This window comes from Silene latifolia, chromosome 2, assembly GCF_048544455.1.
Source record: "Silene latifolia isolate original U9 population chromosome 2, ASM4854445v1, whole genome shotgun sequence".
Classification (NCBI taxonomy): domain Eukaryota; kingdom Viridiplantae; phylum Streptophyta; class Magnoliopsida; order Caryophyllales; family Caryophyllaceae; genus Silene; species Silene latifolia.
The window spans coordinates 13,469,122-13,489,330 of record NC_133527.1 but is presented as its reverse complement, the minus strand read 5'-3'; the positions used below and the strand labels follow the sequence as shown (position 1 = coordinate 13,489,330).

Sequence of the window (20,209 nt, the reverse complement as noted above, 5' to 3'; positions counted from 1 at the left end):
CTTCTACTTTCATAATATTTTTTTTTGCTTTTATAAAAAATTTGCTTGTGATTGTTCATAGGTATACATGATTCGTTGCAATAATACATGTGTCTATTGCTTTAAACAATATTTACGGGTTGTATGACGACTCGTATGACAATTGCCTTAAAAAATTGTGTTGTTGTATAAGTAATATTGAAATATGCACATGATTGAATTATTTCCGCAGGATTGAATAGTAGAGTTCATTGTCTATGACCAGTTACATTCCGTCTGTTGATTGAATTACAATCCATTACAAAATTGAACCAAACAAGTGTTAAAAGGTATGGGGTTCTAACTCCATTCCACCCTGGATTCTCATCCCAATCCATTCCATTCCCACACTTTGATCAAAACAGCCTATAAGTTTTATTAATAAACATCAAAAGTACGTGTACAATATCTAATGTATCCTCTAATTCTAATATGTCGTAAGCGGTACGTGTACGCGGTACACGTGAGGGGTGCGCTGTAGATAACTTTAATTACTCTACGCGCGATGTAGATTTGATTTCTTGAGAGGGTTGCGATGACTTGAATCTCTCTTGAATGTTTGAATTTGTGATTGAATCTTAATACAGGCGGCACGATTTGATGTGCTTGTTAACTGCTTGCAATGATTTTGATAGAAAGAATTTGTAGGAATTTGTACCTTGTTCTCTCTAGCTCCTTTGCAATTATGAATTTTCAACCCTTCAAATGAATGAGGAGAGCTCTATTTATAGAGTTTCAATTCTCCTTGTTGAACTTTGGTAGTCACATGCCCATTTGTGGGTTTACTTGTGAACTTGGCCCAAGTTTACTTCTTTCTGGGTTTAGTGATTCGAATAGCTCTTGTTGTAATCCGAATCGACTCATATTTTATTTAATCGGGACAAAATAATTACTTAAGTTAAAATTTGGTATTAACTCAAAATAATTAATTTATTTTATTCATTCGACACATTAATAAATTTTCCGTGCCTACAAGGGTATTTCCAAAAGAACAAGTCAACGGTTATATCCGTATCAAGGTTGAGAAGAGTGAAATAATAACCCCTTGTTAAATAAGATAAAAGTAAAATATTTAGTAAATAATAAAATATTTATCTTATCTATAAAAATGGGTTACTCCATTATTTAACGGTTTTAAATTTAAGACAAATACGGAAAATTTGTGCCAAAGAAAAGAAGTCGGTAGGACAAAAATAAGGACGTCATATGAAAGCGGCGACATGGCACAAAAGTGACAAAAAGACAACGCTAGTCTAGAGTTATTAGTAAAAACAACACAGTAGAGTGAAAGTGGAAATTATTCTTCTTTAATCGGCAAAGTGCTCACCCCGTGGGTCCCAACTTCTCCGATCTTCTCTATATGTATAGCCATCACACTTGATCTAGGATCTAACTTAAATTCGTCTCAATACATGCATAATTTGGATAATACTCCCTCCGTCCCGGTCAATTGTTATCCTTTCGTTTTGGCACAAAGATCAAGGAATGAGGAAAATGCCAATAACTAAATGACAAGTGGAACAAATTGAATGAGAATGATCAAATTACTCATCAAGTTCATTCTTAAAATAGAAAGGACAACAAATGACTGAGACACCCCAAAATGAAAAAGGACAACAAATGACCGGGACGGAGGGAGTAGTTTATATTTATGGTAGAGCTCAATAGCTAATAGATTTCACTACAAATGGTGAGTATAAAAGAACAAGAGTTAATTTAAACGATCAAAACTCTCTTACTTTAACTGTAAGGTTATATAGTGAATAGTTCGCTTTTTTCTACATTATAACACGTCCATCCCCACTAAACTAAAAAAATAAGAAAGCTCTAATATTTTCCCGCCTAAATAAATATTCCATATTTAGGCTTCATTATATTCTATTTACAATTGGGTCAAACTACTTAATTCCATATAATTTTATTTCATTTACACATTTATATACCTACAACTGGGCCAATACTAATTAATTACATACAACAACTAACCTACTACAAGATAAGAGCATTCATATATTCTTTTTACTCCTAAAACGAAAAAAATTGTCAATAATATATATTTTTCTCACACTTTAATTTAATATCTATTTCTACTCTATACAACACGAGCATTTAAATTTTGGTTAATTTTTTAATGTTTTTTGATTTAATATATACATAAGTATATTTATTACAACACATATACACACAAAATAGTTTTAGCAATTTTATACTTCCTCCATTCAACTCCACTCTACCACTTTCTTTTTTCACGTTTGCCAACGCGTGTTTTACGCGCTAAATATCGTTAGCTACGTATTTGCAAAAATTATAAAAGTTAGATATTTTTAATGTACTCGTAAAGACGAATCAAACAAGATCCCACATGAATATATTTCTACTTACGTATCGAGAGAAAATCGAAATTGAATACACAATCGTGAATAGTGCACAATAGTGTAATAGGTAGAGTGGAGTTGAATGGAGGAAGTATATAGTAACCGTGCTGAACCTTCTTTTTTTTCTATCTCTTAATACAAACCATTACTAATAGGGAGAATGCACATGGTGCCCTTGAGGTTTGCCATTTTGCACAATATACCCAAAATTTTGATCCGGAATACTTTAAGAGGTCATAACTCGTGTTTAAGAAATTGGAATGTTACGGGTTTTTTTTTCATATCGATCGTCTTTTCGAGAACTACGATTTGGAAAAAAAAATAGTCGTATTTGGATCCCGTGGCTAGGAGTTTTAGTATGTCAAAGTTTTTTTTTGACCGAACTAACTTTGAGTAACCATATCTCTTGGTAACGAATTCCAAACTTGATTTTTTTTTCAAATCGTAGTTCTCGAAAAGACGATCGATTTGAAAAAAAACCTCGTCACATTTCGATTTCTTAAACACGAGTTATAATCTCTTAAAGTTTTCCGGATCAAAATTTTGGGTATATCGTGCAAAAGGGCAAACCTCAAGGGCACCATGTGCATTTTTCCTTACTAATATTAAGTTTTATTCTATACTAAAATTTCAAATGGAGTTAAAATAAGTTAAATTTATTAAATTCTCTAATGTCCCTCACAAATGCCGTGCTTTAGCACGGGATCTAAACTAGTTTGAATAAAAAGAAACAAAAATAGATGGTGAGTATAATAAATTCTTAAAATACATTTTTTTCTCTATAGTTATCACGTGTCATGTACTTTCAAGTTGATCGGGCCATGAACAAATTACCTACACTGAACTTGCAAAATATTTTTCAAAAATCATTATTTTTCCATCTCACACATTTAATCTAAGAGCAAAACTAATACTTTACTTTACATTGGTAATTAACTTATTCAAATTTATTTAGGTGGTATAAAAAAAATAATTTGTCAAATTTATACAATCAATTTATATTCTAATGACCTATCAAAACTGCAACAAAATTTGTTGCATTGTGATTCATTTTAAAGCCAAAAGAAACAGTCCAAGGAACGGTTCACAATTAAATGCATTTCATCGCTTTTTTGAAGTGTCATTACAGCAAGCCTAACTTCCAAGCTCTATATCTCAAGTTTTACTCATGCAAATACGATGATTCTTATGTCATTGGAAAGCTTGGGATCTTAGACAAACCATGGATTTTGAATCACCTCCATATCAGGTCTATAGCTTGAGTTATGGCCGATGCAAACAGACTACGCATTATTGGACAGCCCATGACCTATGTGAACTAAACGTTGAATAACTAAATATTTACTCCATATTTTAGGGTGATTCTTTTTTTAGGTGAAAGTTAACTTAATTAGCTTTCTAATGAGCTATCATAGGCCTTAAAATTCATCCGGAGCTAAGAGATATGGCTTCTAAAAGATGCGTCTAAATTCCTGAGTTGTTCTCCAACCCGGTTTTGGTCCGTCTTCTTTTTTGAGGTCCAGGAGCTTTGCAAATGCCAAAGTCATGAAACCAAAGCCTAGAATGGATAATTTAGAGAGTTTGGAGCAACTTTATATAGGGTCATTGGTCCTAAAAATGCAGGATTAAAGAAGTAGCTTAAGAACACATTTTGTCCATCAGAAATTGGGCTGTTTAAGAGAATGGGTGAAATGTCGCTTTCAACTTCCTTCTTTTGGGTAAACAAGGGTTGGGCACGACTTGGGACTCCTCCTAACCTCTTATGCTTGAATATTTGCAACTGCCAAGGTCCCTTCACCAAGGTCTTACACATCTAAATTGACCTTATGCAAGCAAACAAAACTGAATTTAGCTTTATTACTTTATGCTTTATGCTTTATTGTTTTCTAGTCTTTATATTCAGTTTGTGTAAGATAAAATAGCTGTTATTTTGTGCTTTTATAAGGCCCTTTCGTGGCCCTTAGATGTATGTATGATGGATGGACAAGATTGTATTGCTTGGTCTATATAAACCAAGCAAATCTAATGAGAAAATCAGATTATGTTGAGTTAGAATTATGAGTTTGAAAACTGAGTTTTCTACTTCTTTTCTTCTTACTTAGTGCGGAAAACCCCTCATTACTTAGTGTTTGAGAAGGAATTTAGTTCATGCTTAGTGATCTTGAACGAGATTCCGAGTCTTGAGCCTGCTTAGTGATCTAGCTCAAGTCATATCCTTGGTTACTTGCATTGTTTTTGTGTCCATTTCAGTCACAACACAACCTGTCTTCGAGTCCAATTCTGTCCAAAACCAAGTCCTTGTAGTTTAATTCAAATTGGTTATCATAGTTTTGGTTGAGTGTTCATCTTTCCTAACTACATCTAAAACTACAAAAACAACCCAATGAGTGAAGAGAGGTTTTCAAAGCTTTGGTTTGTTTCTTGAAAAATCAGTTTTACTTAAGTTGTTGTCAATCTGATTTTTCATGGGAAAATCAGTAGCTATTGGTGTTGTACCATATGTTCCATGCTCAAGATGAAGCCTTGTGATCTTGGTTTCATTTCCAAGTCATTAGAAGCAGCTATGATGAAATTGCAAGCTCTAACAAAAAGGTATGAAGGTGATGTGCATACAAGGAGTGAAACAAGCACCCATGGGGTTCCAAGGGAACCAAAACCTCTTGATTTGTACCAAGGAGAACACCTCCTGCCCTATGAGTGTTCCAATTCCTCTCCTACCCTTAGAAGCAAAGGTAACACACCATTACTTCCTTCCTTTAATGGTGAAAACAGTAGAGCATTTGTGTCTTGGTTGTTTGATGTTGAATGCTATTTCGAGAACAAGTGTTTTTCTGATAAAGAGAAGTGTAAACTGGCTATGTCTTCTTTAAAGGGTGTTGCTTTAATGTGGCATAATACTCTTACATTTCAAGGAAGATGGAAGGGAAGGGTAGACTATGTTCTTGGTTTAAACTTGAAAAGAACATGAGATTAAAGTTTCTACCTTCTTCTACCATGGATAATTTGTTGGCTGAACTTAAGACCCTTAAACAAAATTCCTTGAGTGTTCATGAGTATGCTAGATTATTTGAGGAATTACACTTTGTGTGTGACAATGAAGTAAGTTCTTTTCTAAAGGGAATCAGATTTTACAATGGCTTTAAATCTGAAATTGTTAGGAGGATTAAATTAGAAATGATGCATTCATATGGTGAATTGCTTGAGTTGGCTTTGTGTGTGGAGAAGAGCTTAGCAAGGCCTGAAAACCATGAGGTTTTAGCTAAAAGGGAATGTTTAGGTGTAACCAAAACAGTTGGGATAGAGGAGAGTTTAGACCAAGGAATTGTCATGCCATGCTTAAACATTGCTTGTCCTAAGTCTAAGTCCCTTGAGCCAAAGGTCATGAGAACTTATACTAAAATGAATAGCTCATGTAGTGCTATCTTTGAGAACCCATGTCTTGAAACAAAAACTCCTTTCAACTCATTACATGAGCCTACTAGTGAGGAGGAGAGTAGCCATACCCTTACCCATGAAGCCATCAATGACCAAGCTACTGATTTGGGGCCTAGAGAAGTGATTGTTGACCAAGGACTACTTAGCCTTCAAACCATGGAGTTTGGAAAGTCCATGGTCATGTTCAATGGTGGAACTTGTTCGGATTCAAGCAAGGGTAAAGCAAGAAGAGAGTCTTGGGTTGTTCCATACTCGAGTGTACCAAATCCGACCTCCTACATCAACCATGGTTCTTGCTTCAAAAGCTACATCTTGGGAGCATGCCAACCGAGTAAGGAGCAACCTCAAACATCCTTAGAGACTTTTTTGTCCAAGAACTTTGGTGACAATAGAGTAACAACACCTCTCTTTTCATACACAATTCTGGTCTATGATCCGGGAGGAAGTCATGATAATCCATCTCTTGAGGTGTGTGTGGTCTTGTTGTGAAGAGGTTGAAGATGACAATGTCGAGAATTTGAGGGCAAATTCTTTTGAAGAAAGGGAGTTTGCAACAAAATTTGTTGCATTGTGATTCATTTTTAGGCCAAAAGAAACAGTCCAAGGAACGGTTCACAATTGAATGCATTTCATCGCTTTTTGAAGTGTCATTACAGCAAGCCTAACTTCCAAGCTCTATATCTCAAGTTTACTCATGCAAATACGATGATTCTTATGTCATTAGAAAGCTTGGGATCTTAGACAAATCATGGATTTTAAATCACCTCCATATCAGGTATATAACTTGAGTTATGGCCGATGCAAACAGACTACGCATTATTAGACAGCCCATGACTTATGTGAACTAAACGTTGAATAACTCAAGATTTACTCCATATTTTAGGGTGATTGTTTTTTTGAGGTGAAAGTTAACTTCATTATCTTTCCAATGAGCTATCATAGGCCTTAAAATTCATCCGGAGCTAAGAGATATGGCTTTCATAGACAAATATTATTCTTTCATGTACTTTTTCCATTGTTTTTCCATTTTTTACCCTTTACTAAAAAACAAAAGAAAAACTTCTTTCTATCTCTCTTCTCAACCTTCTCTCTACCTCTCTTCTAAAAATTAATCATTGAAATTGGGGTTTATCAAATAATGATTATAACATAGTTAATTTGCATCAATTATATTAAATTAAGATTTAATTAATTTATGGTTAATGTATTTGGGAATTTTGAAAAATAGGGTTAATGAAAATTAGAAATATAAGGAATGATGGTTGAGTGGTAAACTGTTAACGGAGGGTGGGAGGGGGCGGAGGTCAGAGGTCACGATCGTATGGTGGCCGGCGTTCAAGGAGGCGATGAAGTCAGTGGTTGTCCGGCTTGTAGGAAGGCGATGAAGGACGGCAGGACGGAGATGCGCGGTGCGGGTGGTTCTGAGGTTGTGGAGTCTAGGTGTCGTGAGGTCGGGTATGGGTGGTCCAATCTGAGGTCGGGTATGGTGGCAGGGGTGGTCCTGTAAGGCTGCAGGAGAAGGGTTGTAGTGGGTTTACGTTAGTAGGGGAGGAGGAGTATTTGGTTTGGTGATGGTGCGATCTGAGGTCCGGGGTGGTGCACGGTCTGGGTTACGCGGGGATGGTGCGGTGGTTTGGTGGTGCGGCGGCTAATTTGGCTGGTGGGCGGTGGTTGGTAAGTAGGAAATCTATTGGATTAAAATAAGGTGGGAATTGATGGTGTAAAAATGACAAGGGTATAATGGTCATTCATGTCCATGATCGAGTAAATCATGTCCATGAATGAGCATGACCCAACAAAAATAGTACTTCATATGTCATTTACGTATATTTTATAAAAAATAAAGAACAATTTATAGCAATATCATATTCCGCAACTTCTTGCTCAATTCATAACTTGTGACAAATATTTATAAAGGTCGGAATCATTGCATAATTTATAAAGCTCGAATCAAAACCTTGTTGGAGCTTGTTTAATTATTATTATTATTATTATTATTATTATTTTTTTTTTTTTTTTTTATAAACGTAAACTTTTATTAACCAATTAAAAATTTAAAAGTTTACAGGAAATTGGTGGGGAGCCGAGATACAATCTGGGCGCTCACCCCCTTAACAATAGCAAAGCTAAGTCTAGTGAAAATAAAAGCGCGCTTCGGCATCCTGAGACAGAGAATATTTCTGAATCCGCTTGAGCAGTGCATAATGAAAATTTATTATTATTATTATTATTTTTATTTTAAATTACACAATACATGTTATCGTAATTGATTTTCACATTATATTTTTTTTCTCATGGCAATACTTTTTATGCTACACTTTCCGTTTGCATATCCCTAAAAAGGTTTCGATCTTAATGTAATACTCCGTAAATTTAAATATAATTTATAATTTATAAGGTGTGAATAAATAATAATTGTTGTCGTAAAAAGAAAAATAAAAATAAAAACCGGGTAGAAGACCACAGTTGACCGAGTGGCAGAGAAGGGGAGAGGTGTATTTGGTTTGAGTATTATCTATACTGCCTAGATGTTTTGATTATTTAATTAATTTAGGCAACTACTTAGAACCTTTCTACCACCTACCATGTTTATATATAAACCAATCTCATGCCTCACCATCACTTTTTATTCCACATCAAAAACATAAACTTATAACTTGTGAGGAAAAGAGTAATTTTTGTAAGACAACTTTAAGGCCCCGTTTGGCAAGACATTTCAGGTATCTGATTTGATCAAAGTAGCTTATTTGATCAAAATTTCAGGTACCTTATTTTTTTTGTAAGCGTTTGGCAAGTAGCTTATTTAACCAAATAAGCTACCTGAAATGAAATGCTACATAGATCAGATTTAACATTTGAGATTCCAGGTACCTGATTTGGTTTGATTTTTCGTTTTTACCTTTTAAATCTATGCTATTAAATAATTATCATATCCTTTTACGTCATTTCATCAAAATCAGTTACCTTTTCAGTTAGTTTGCCAAACATTTTTTTTATAATCAGCTACCTTATCAGTTCTTAATTTTCAGCTACCTTATCAGTTACATTTTTCAGGTTTCAGTTAGTTTTTCAGTTTTCAGCTAGCTTTTCAGGTTTCAGCTACCTTTTCAGTTAGTTTTACCAAGCAGAGCCTAAGACGGAGTTTTCACCTTGCAGTAAATTAATTGTGGTAAGTTATCTACTCGCATTACATCAATTGTTTACGTTTGACCAAGACCGACCTTGACTGCTGCCGTTGACCTCACCTTGACTAGCCACAGCCTGTTTGACCGGCGGGTTGACCGCCGACGGTTGGCCGTGTATGAGGGGTGTCGATTGGGCGATTTTGGGTGATTGTTATGGGTAGTTTACATCTTAATTTAATCAACAAAGAATAGTTTATAATTATATACAATCTAATTGTTGTTAGGTGGTGAATTTGTGGAAGAAGAATTCTAGTAGAACTATTGATTGAATTTTGAAAAATTGCTAAAGGTAGGATATCTACTCAACTTCCTTGTTTGTTAAATTAATGAATTAATGAATTTCTTTTAAGATGGATTATGGTTGCATTGTTGCCGTAAGATTAATTATTATTGCATTGTTGGCATGAGATGAATTTTTATTGCATTGTTATTATGATAGTTATTCCACCATGAGCTTGTTGTTGCAATTATTGTCTTATGAGCTTCTTATAATTATATTACTGTCACTGCTGGTTGGTTCTCTGATTATCGGCATATTTGGAAGAGGATTGGTATTGCAATTGTGATTATTGGTCGGCCAGGCACGGGATGTGGAAGTGTCGTGGACTTGCGCGATTGTGGTCGGCCAGGCACGGTGGTGTTGGAGTGACCGTGGACCTGAGCGGTGTTTGTGGAGTTTGGTTGTGCCGTGTATAACGACTTGAGGCGCAAGATTTCTGTTGTTGTCTTTTATTTTGCAGGTTTCATTATATCTATTTATCTTGTTGTTTAGTTATCCTACTCAACCGTTGGGTTGACCGTGTATTCTGTAAACACCTGTGATGAACCAATTATTGGGGAGCAGATTGACTGACAGGTTAACTTTTGAGATATGATGTATGCTTGGAGGGAGCTTGGGACGTATGACCTTCGTCGGAGTCTATAGATCAGCTAGTTTATATTCAAACACTACATATTTTATTTCCGCTGCTTTGTAATTTAAATTATTTAAACAGTTCAGTTCAGTTGAGTTGTAATAAAACCTCTTGAGTTATCCAGTTAAACCGTATTTATCTTAAAGTACCTTATGTTATATTTGTCTTTATACTCGCTACCTCAGACAACTGAGATGGTAACACCTTTATTTATCTGGGAATGACTTGTCAAAGGCTCCTGAATAAATGAGAGTGTTACACTTAATTTTCTAAAAATCTAACCACACAACGTATTAAATAAATTGAATTTCCCCAATTATAATGAAAATTTGAATGTGCAGCATATCAAAATTGATTTGTCAATCACAATTTTTTTTAAAATTAATGTGTATTTTTTTTAAAGATTTTTGTTATTTAGTTAAGGTTTTGAAATTTATAGGGGGTTGTTGGGCGATGGTCCATGGCGGGGTATGCGATAGGGGTAATCGTTAGCATCGAGGGTGGCTTGTGTCGTCTTTGGTGGACGTCGGTATGGGGTTGCGTGGGCAGGCATTGAAGGATTGCCATCAATGGAGAGGGAGATGGGCATTGGTGGGTTCGTCGAGTGTTGTGTCGCTGGCTAGGGAGGGTTGTTTCATTGCTGAAGGGAGAGCTAACGAAAGGCGGCTTATGTTGCCATTGATAGACAATGATGTTGGGTCCGAGGACAGGTTTAGTGGTGTTGGTGGGGGTCGTCGGTGGAGGGAGTGTTTAGGATAGTGAAGGATATAAGGGACGAAATGATTGGCAACAGAGAGAGGGGGATTACAGGGTATTCGAGAGGTTCTGGTAGTGGGCGAGTAAGAGGTCGGGGCGGGGCCGCCGTTGGGTGGCCAAGGAGGCATGGTGGTAACTGGTAAGGGTGGTGGGACTACTGTGTGTGATTTCAATCTTCTTTCTTCTCTATGTAGTACCATATGGTTCCAACCCATTAACCACCACTCTGAACCCAACCAACCACCTGGCTAAACCTAACACCTCTAACCCAAAAAAACCACCTCCACTACTCTTTCCTCTTCGATTCACCGGTTACGAACTTCATCGAATACTATCTTCCCCATCCTCTCACTCTCCTTTCATGCCACCAATCGGGGTTGCAACAACCACTGAATCACGTGACTCACATCCCTTCCTTCGTAAACCCTAAGTCCCATAAACTCTGTTGCTGATTAGCACTCATGAAAATAGTAGATTGATTGGTCAGTCTACTAATTACGCTGAAATCTACTAATTTCGCTAGTATACTACTGTTTACCAAACAACAAAATAACATTGGAAAATTCATGTGGTACCCTCGAACTTTGTCATTTTGTACATGGTACCCAACTTTTTAAGTTTGTGTACATTATACCATCCATGTTTTATTTTCATGCACAACATATCCTTTTTGTCGCTCTAAAAAAACTTAGTTGCACATAACTCCTAGATCGGAATCAGAATCGGCCAATTTTTTCTCGTTAAATGATTATCTCGTCATAATCTACGATTTGAGAAAAAAAAATTGTCGACCAACATTTTATAGGGTTTTGTTTTAAAGAAAATATCAAGTTAAACGTATATTCGAACTTAACTTTCCGAATTGCCATTTTCGTTTCATCAATTTATAAATCTCAAAGAGTTAATCAATTTGAAAAAAAAATAGTCAATTCCGTTTTTTGGTCTATAATTTATGCTCAATTAAAAATTTTAAAAACGATAAAAAGGGCACGTTGTGCTTGGAAATCAAATTTCAAGGATATCATATGCACAAACTGAAAAAGTTGGATACCACGTGAAAAATGGCAAAGTTCGAGGGTACCACGTGAATTTTCCGAAACAATAATATTATTCATTCACTTCAATCTTATTTTTTTATATTTTGGGCGTGTGATGTCCAGGTGGGTCGTGCCGTGCTTGAGTTAGACATGCTCTTCTTTCTCAAATTTCGGCCCAAGCACAATTCACAGCCTGCCATACCGTGTTAGACCGTGCCAATTTTGTCTCATACTAAAATGGACCTTTGGCTGTACTGAACCGTGCCAGCCCAACAACCTGCATTCCCACTTTCATCCTTATATATAGTACTCCCTCCACATTTTAATGTTTTTTTCATTTCATTATAATACTACTTACATATAATAGAGAAATGAAAAAAAACATTTTTATAGAAAGAGTTTTTCTAACCTATGCCCACTGGGCATAAGATAAGAAATCAAAAATAGAAAGAAATAAATGCATTTTCTTATAAATAAAAGTAAAATAAGTTGATATTACAATTTCCCATAAAAATATCATTTATTACTTTCCTTTTTGAATTTCTTATCCTGTACCTAGTGGGCATAGGTTAGAAAAACCGTAATAGAAAATTCAACATTTATTAAAAATTTAAATAATACTAATGATAACTTGACCGTGATTTTTGTTGATGAAGAAAGGGAGATTGAAAGGCCAGTAAAAAAAAGAAAGATATTGGAGCCACGTGGAGATAGGCTTAATACACGATGGATATTATTCCCCCACTACTAACTCTCCATCTAACGTTCCAGATTTCGCCATGTCGACTAAACACACTCTCAACCATCCGATCACACCACTCAATCAACGGTCCAGATTTATAGATACAGATGCATGCATTAATCCAGTCCCTCTATTAGTCTACAAGTTAGGCAAGCAGAGCAGATTATTAGATAGTTATAACTCAAAAAAATGCTCCAAACTTAGAGAGACAAAAAAAATAGAGAGAGAAAATTTCATTCATTCATTTCATAGTCATAGAGAGGAAGAAGAGAAGAGCAGACTAAAAGCAAAAGTTTGTGTTTGTGAGAGTGAAAAAAAGTAAGGTCAGATCTTTCGAGTTTATTTTTGAAATAAATATATTCGAAAGATCTGAATATATTTATTATTTATGTTGAATTTATAGAAATGAATGATGGATAGGAATAGAGAAGCTAGAAGAGCGGTTGCTATGGCTAATGGTTTACATCGTCGTCGTCCTCTTCATCAACATCGGAGTTCTACTACTAATCCCGCCAGTTTACGTGATTCTCCAGGTATAGATCTATCTACCCTAAACGACGCCGTTTTTGTGTGTTGTTGTATATGTAACTGATGTGTGTTTTGTTGATGATGTACAGAGGATGATGGAGGAATAGGATTGCAGGAGGCGGCGAGGTTAAGAGATCGGACGGTGAAGGATAGAGATCGTGAGATTCGTGATAGAGAGAGAGATAGAGATAGGATGATTCGGAGTAATAATAAAAGGAGAAAAAGTGATGAGAGTTCTGATGATAGTGTTAATGATGATGAAGATTACGATGATGGCGGCGCCGGTGTGTCGACGTCGAATCACGTTCATGTGTCGTCACCTCCGGCGGCGGTTACTTTGAGTAGTCAACGGAAGAGTTATCCGCCACCGTCTAAGGTTTACCGGGTGGCTCCCACGTGGAAGGCGCCTGATGAAATGATCGGTGTTTCTATCCCTAGAAAAGCTCGTTCTGGTTAGTTCATCGGAAAATTAATTACTTTCTCAATTAGTTATTTTATTATTATTATTTTCGATTTTAATGACCGGTTTTTTTATTGGATGAACAGCATCGGCGAAGCGGTCGCAGGAGTATTGGAATTCAGGCGGGTTGTTGGAATCATCGTCGTCACCGATGCGATCAGATACGCAGGCCGGAGCGACAACAACGAGAGTACCATCACCATCACCGTCATCAGCTCCGATGTCGCCGTCGTCTTCAAATGTTTCAATGAAGAAGAAAATCGTCAGTCTCTACAAAAAAAATCTCAATTTCATCAACTTGAGTAGTATATACTTGAATTTGATGTTCTGATTATTGATTGACTGAGTTTTGTTCCGGTGTAGAAGCCAAACGGACAGAAACACAGACCACCGAAGCCGGCATCGAAATCATCACCGTCGATACAAGACGAGATTGAAATTGAAGTCGCCGAGGTTTTATACGGTTTAATGAGACAAACACAAACACAAGCACCATCAACTTCAAAACCCGAAACCGTATCCAATGATTCACCTGCTCCAGCTCCATTAACATTCACTGGTAAGTTCATGTTTTTTTGACCTGTAACCTACCAAAAACCATTTAAACAACAGTCTAACACCACTAATTGTCTAATTGTGCAGCTCCAAAGCGAAAGCGGCCTCGGTTATACCCAGAAGAAGCACCAGCCCCAGTCCCAGCTGGATTACCACTCATTTCAACCAATCCAAAACCCGAATCCAATCAGTCTCTAAAACTAGAATCTCCATCACCAAGCACAGACAATGGCGGGGTACAAAGCTCGCTCTCGCACGACGTCGTACCATCGTCATCTGAACTACCGCCTCCGGTGACGAATAATGGTATTGGTATCGTCTATACCCCAAAATTAGAGGAAGTTTCAGCATCATCGTCTCCCAAGTTGGAATCTTCACATAATCATGATCGTCTTCAATTCCCGTCCACATCTACATCCATTAAACCGTATGTCACCATATTCTTGCTCTAATTTTTTTTTTCAATTTTTCATTTTTCTGGGTTATTAAATTTTTTTCTCCATTTTTGTTAAAATGATGCAGAAATTCAACACCCCCGGTTGAGAAGGAGAATCGCAGAGGAGATAAAATCGAGATAGATCTCATGGTCAGGATCTCTTCATTTTTTTCCAATTAAATATTATTTTTAAAATATTTTTAATTAATTATTTTTTTAATAATTAAAAAAGGCACCGGCGTCGCCGGAGAAGGAGGAGGAGGAGGAAGAAAGGGGAGAGTACAAGGGAAGAGAAGTAAGAGATGAGAAGTCTATGGTCACGGATAGGGAACCGGTAAGTAGGACCCACACTTTTATTGCTCTTTTGTCAATCTCTATATATTTCTCTCTCGAGAATATCATTTCTTTTTTCTTTTTTAAAATCAACTTTTTGAGGTGTTGAAATTTGGTGTTTTGTTTGTTTGAAATTCCATTCTATTATTGTTTGTTGTCTTGTTGATTACAATTTACAATTATTACTAGTAATTAATTAATGCGGGATGTGCCGACGTGGTTGTGGTTGCGGAGTTGTACAAGTACACGTCACTCTCACTATAATTTGTCGTCTCTATTATTTTAGACCCGGTCAATTTATTCGCTATTATTTAAATCTTTTGTAGGAGGATATAAAATCCAAGTTTAATGAGGTAGAAGATCAGAAGAAGCCAGTAGAAAACAGCAGCTGTGGTCTCGGATTCCGTATCGGCATCGGCGGTAGTGATATCGGTGCTAGTGTGGAAGGAAATAAAGTTAATGAAGCTGGCGATGATTCCAAGGCGGCACTGTCGACTAGGAGTGAGCCTCACAATAGGATGACACTATCACTGTCGTCACCACCACCTCAGCATCAGCAGCAACAGCAGCAGCTTCCAAGTGTGAAAAAGAGAGATTTTGATCTCCATTTTGATTTGGAGAAAAGCAATGACAATAAGTTGAATTTCCAGCAGCAAAAACCGCAGCTCCCCGAAACTTCGTCCAGGGATGATTCTAGTTTAGACAAGCCTGGTAAGTTACGCACTGGGGTAAGGTGGTTGTATATTTCCGCTGAGGATGATTCTAATGCGGTGTTTTTGAAAATTTGTAGGAGCGCTGCCGCTGCCAATGTCAGTAGCTGCTGGGTGGCATGGAGGGATTGGTTCAATGGGGTACGGCACCGTCTTCATTTCATTTCTTCCTTAATATTTTCACTCAATTTAACCTCTTTTTCAAGTAGAAGTTTCCCGTGGTTTAATCGCCGATGAATTAAATAATGAAGTATCGAAAAGGGGCAATATAATAAATAAGTGGGGAAAAACTAACGCAATAATTGAATGGATGAACAGATACGTAGGGCCATTGCAAGGAGTTGTATCAATGGAGGGCACCACAATGGCATCTCCACCCATTCAGGTTTATATGCTTACTTTATTAATTATCGTAGTTAATTATTAATACTACGCCCTACTTTATTTATTAACTACGCTGTAATTGTCGTCGTCATTAGTTTAGGATTTCTTTAATTAGAGGATTACTTAAATTATGAACTTTGAATTTTGACTTGACTGTCGTTATTAAATATTGCAGCCTACGCCTACGCCTCCGCATTTCCTATTGTCTCAGCCAAAGCCCAAGAGATGCGCTACTCACTGCCACATTGCAAGGAGCATCTCAGTGCATCAGCAGATGATGAAGATGAGCCCTTTCTGGCCCCCAGTAGCTGCAGCTCCTCTCTTTGGTGCTAAGCCGTCGAATATGAACTTGGTACCGTCAGCTGACCTGCATGCTGGGAGAGGTGGTGTCGTGAGCTTGCCTCAAGATAGCAAAGCCCAGCCCTTGGCGTTCTTCCCCGGTCAGCCTTCTCCTGTTGCTACCAAGGATAAGAATTGTCAGGCTACCAGTGTCCCCGAGTCTGCCCAGAAAAAGCAGCTGTTGCTTCAGCCGGGATTACCTCCTGGTGCTGCCACTAACATGATGGTATGTTTTTAATTGACTCAACCATCTTTTTACTACGAGTAATTTTTTACTGATTTACCTATTATCACCGACTATAAAATTTTTAAAATATTTTACTATTTTTTAAGAAGTTCCCACCCTTACTCGACTATCATAGCTTTATTTGTATATTAATTTTTTTTATTTCTCCCAATAATTTACCTCTTCAAGATTATTTTGGGATTAGGGATCTATAGTTGTAAGCTATTCAGTTGGGAGTAACGATTCTGTATTGCAATTTCAGCACGCACCGGCCCTATTCTTCCCAATGGGTCAACAACAAGCTACTGCTTCTACTCGTCCTGGTTCCGGAAAGTCTCCTTCAACGGCCAGTGGTGCTGCTTCAACAAGCACGTTGACCTCAGCTCCAATGGGGGCTGCTGCGTCAAATGCTTCTCCTGCAATGAGCTTCAGTTATCCGAATATGAATGGGAATGAGGCTCAATTTATGGCGATTCTAGGAAATGGTTCGTATCCCTTCCCCATTCCTGCACATGTTGGGGCACCACCACCTTATAGAGGACCTCATCCTCAAGGCATGCCTTTCTTCAATGGCTCTTTTTACCCTTCTCAAATGCTACACCCTTCACAGTTGCAGCAAAATCATCAAAATCCTAGTATGTCTACTGCTCCCTCCGCGTCATCTCACAAGCATGTGCAGAGTCAACAACAACAACAACAACAACGCCCCCAAGGAAACAGTCCAAATCTTGGGAACCTAAATCAAAATTCGAGCATGCAGAATCTTCAGACAACCAAGTCTCGAGATATGGGTGGTGAGGACAGCCCTTCAACAACAGCTGATAGTCGTAACCGACCTAACATGAGTGTCTATGGCCAAAACTTTGTCATGCCCTTCCATTCACCTAACTTTGCTTTGATGCCTTCATCGCTTGGTGGTGGTAATCAGAAGCATCATCAACAACAACAACAATCCCAACAAGCAGCTTTAAATTCTCCCTTTCCAATGTCCTTTGCAACTATTAATGGTGCTACCGCCCCTGGCCTTGATGTTTCTTCAATGAGCATGCCAGAGGCCGCCAAATATAGTTACCAGATGATGGCTGCTGCTGCACAAGCTGCTCAACAAGGGAAGACTGAACACCGTGGTCCTGAAAACGGGAAACCTGTGGCCGCCGACCCTTCCAATTTGGATGAAGAAAGAAGGGGCATGGCTTCTAGAGCTTCTGCGTCTTCTGTTGGGCAGTCCATTGCTTTCTCAAGGGATACTGCTGAGAATACGGTTGTTGACAGCTCAGCAAGGAGTCTTAAGCAACAACAGCAGCAGCAACAACAACAGCAACAACAGCAGCAGCAACAACAACAACAACAACAATCCCAACTACTCTTTTCTAAACAGCACCTATATACACCGCCCACCTCTGGTAATGCCCATAGCAAGACTCCGTCAACCAGCAACAGGAATGTATATCCTGATAATCTGACTTCCTCGACCATCATGGGTGCTAAGTTCCCAAGTAATTTATCTGGGTTCCCAATCGGGGGACCCACTCAGGCACAGTGGAAGAACTCTGTAAGGCCACACACATCTCAAATGTCTTCCCCTTCTATAACCACTACTTCGAGTCCTTCAAATGTGAAGAATCTTTCTCAGCAGCAAGGGAGGTCTCAAAGTCAGACCCATATTTCTTTCGGAGCATCACAAGGGCAGCAAACCCACAGTAGTAGCCATGCTCCGGTGGGTTCACCCTCAAACTCATCAGTATCCAAGTCAAATGGTGGAAGCCCAAGGACAAGTGCAAGCAACAAGTCTTTGGGTCAGCAGGGTAAGAACTCACCTTCCCAAACTCAAAGTACCCAAAAACCATCTATTCTGGGTAGTCCTCATATGGTATCGAGTCAAGGCTCGGCTGGGAAGCCCCAGTCGCAACAGCAACAGCAACAGCCTCATCAGCAGCCTCAATTGTCAAAGCAAAGTATACAGCAAGCTCAACTTTACTTCAACAATTATATGCAAGCCAATACGTCTGCTGCAATGGTCGGAACTGGGTATTATCTTCAACAACAGCAGCAACTACAACAACATATGCAACAACAGCAGCTACAACAACACATGCAGCAACAACTACAAGGCTCAAAGTCTAAAGGATCAGCTCCTCCCATTTCTTCAACAACATGCAGCCCAGTCACTACATCTGATCCCGCTAAAGCTGTAGGCGCTGCTGCTGGTCAAATGAATACTGCAGCTAGTAACAGTAAAGGTGGTTTGCATTCTCTTGGGATGTATCATACCCCTCAGTCTTCAGGTGGGGCCCATCAGCTAACACCTGCATCATTCCCATACATGAATGCTGCTGCATCCCCGGCCGTCCCAGTAAAACCTGCTGACCAGAAGCAGCCTCCTGGTGACTAAACTCATGTGCCTAGTGATCAGCTAACACTTTGCAAGAACTGAAAAGGAAGGATTTTCAGGTAACAAGCTTGGAGACTTGAAGGGATCATCGAAATTTCAAGGGTGACTTGGATGATCCATTTTCGCTCAGGAGATCAATGGCTCCATTGAGCTCGGGCAGCATGGGACTTGGATGGGCAGACCGCGCAGGTCGGTGACGGTAATTGGGATGATGGTAATTGGAAAGGGTATGAAAGTGAGCAAACTAACAAATCTGATGTAGGAACATATACTCCCATCACCTGTTGATGTAAGAAAAAGCAAGTTTTGGGTAGTTTTGTCTTGATTCTTTTATAATGTTGGTGAAGATGAAATGACAAATGTGGGACATAGTAATATAATATAATAATATAAATGTATAACACTCATAATTGTGTTTCCTTAGTTTGTTTGTATGTGAAAGTGTGTGTGTCGTGGAGTTGTGGTGGTGGGTGGGGAATGAAAGGGAGTGGCGGGTTTCATGTTTGGTGAATGCATCTCCACAAATACTTCACATGACATCCACAAACAAATTCATTTCTTGGACTTTATACGGTGACCCACCTCCCTCCATATATTATTTTTATTTTCTTGGACTTTATATGGTGACCCACCTCCCTCCATATATTATTTTTCTTTTTGTTAAATAGTAAATTTTGACGGCAAATATTCGTCCATAACTAAAGACGGGCCAAGTAACATACCACATTACGCATAAGACAAATAACAACTTGCGTTGTAGGGCCCAAAAATGTCATCACTTTAAAGGTATTTGACCCGTCTCTTGCTATAGACGGATATATCCGTCTATAGCAAGACTTGTTGTAAGAGTATTCCCTAGGAAATATCTAGCCGAACAATATCAACTTAGTGGACTTTTTTTAGTGCTTTTTATCTTTACCAAAAAAATTGTGCCTTTTACCTTTATTTTAAGTGGTCCACCTATTTTTTTTAACCCAAATTCTTCTTTAGACGGGTGTATCCATCTTAATCTTAAAACGGGTCACATGGTAGGGATAAGACAGAAACATTAGGTATATGGAAAACAACTTATTTGTCTTATATGCTCAAGTAGGGTGATAGTTGATCTACTTTAATGTTAAGATGGATAGTCTTAAGAGAGATTTAACTGATTTTTTAAACGGTAAGAGCCAATAAGGATTATCTGTTCCATTCTTGTGTTCCATTCTGTGTCCAAACCCACTTTTCTTTTGAGACATCACCTGTTGAAAATAAAAAAATATACAACAAATATGCTAAGGTGTTGATGTGTCATCATGTGTATGGAATAAGACACAAAGTAACAAAACAGAACATCAAATGGGACAGAGAATTCTCATACACTTCATTGCTATTCTTTCTCAAT

At 38.0% G+C, this 20,209-nt stretch overlaps 1 protein-coding gene across 3 annotated transcripts; it reads left to right on the top strand.

The window, feature by feature from the left end:
• The first annotated feature begins 12,732 nt into the window (after positions 1–12,732).
• On the top strand, positions 12,733–19,247 carry LOC141642300 (protein TIME FOR COFFEE-like). Of its 3 annotated transcripts, none has more exons than XM_074451074.1 (12): positions 12,733–12,995; positions 13,080–13,442; positions 13,537–13,712; positions 13,817–14,009; positions 14,093–14,432; positions 14,528–14,591; positions 14,674–14,775; positions 15,101–15,485; positions 15,565–15,625; positions 15,803–15,869; positions 16,044–16,433; positions 16,696–19,247. In XM_074451074.1, the coding sequence occupies exons 1-12, from the start codon at positions 12,872–12,874 to the stop codon at positions 18,823–18,825; spliced, it is 4,395 nt and encodes a 1,464-aa protein (XP_074307175.1). In that variant the 5' UTR covers positions 12,733–12,871; the 3' UTR covers positions 18,826–19,247. The 3 variants fall into 3 exon arrangements, with proteins under 3 accessions (XP_074307175.1, XP_074307174.1, XP_074307173.1); XM_074451073.1 differs by having other exon boundaries at positions 13,814–14,009; positions 15,104–15,485; XM_074451072.1 differs by having other exon boundaries at positions 13,814–14,009.
• The last annotated feature ends 962 nt before the right edge of the window (positions 19,248–20,209 follow it).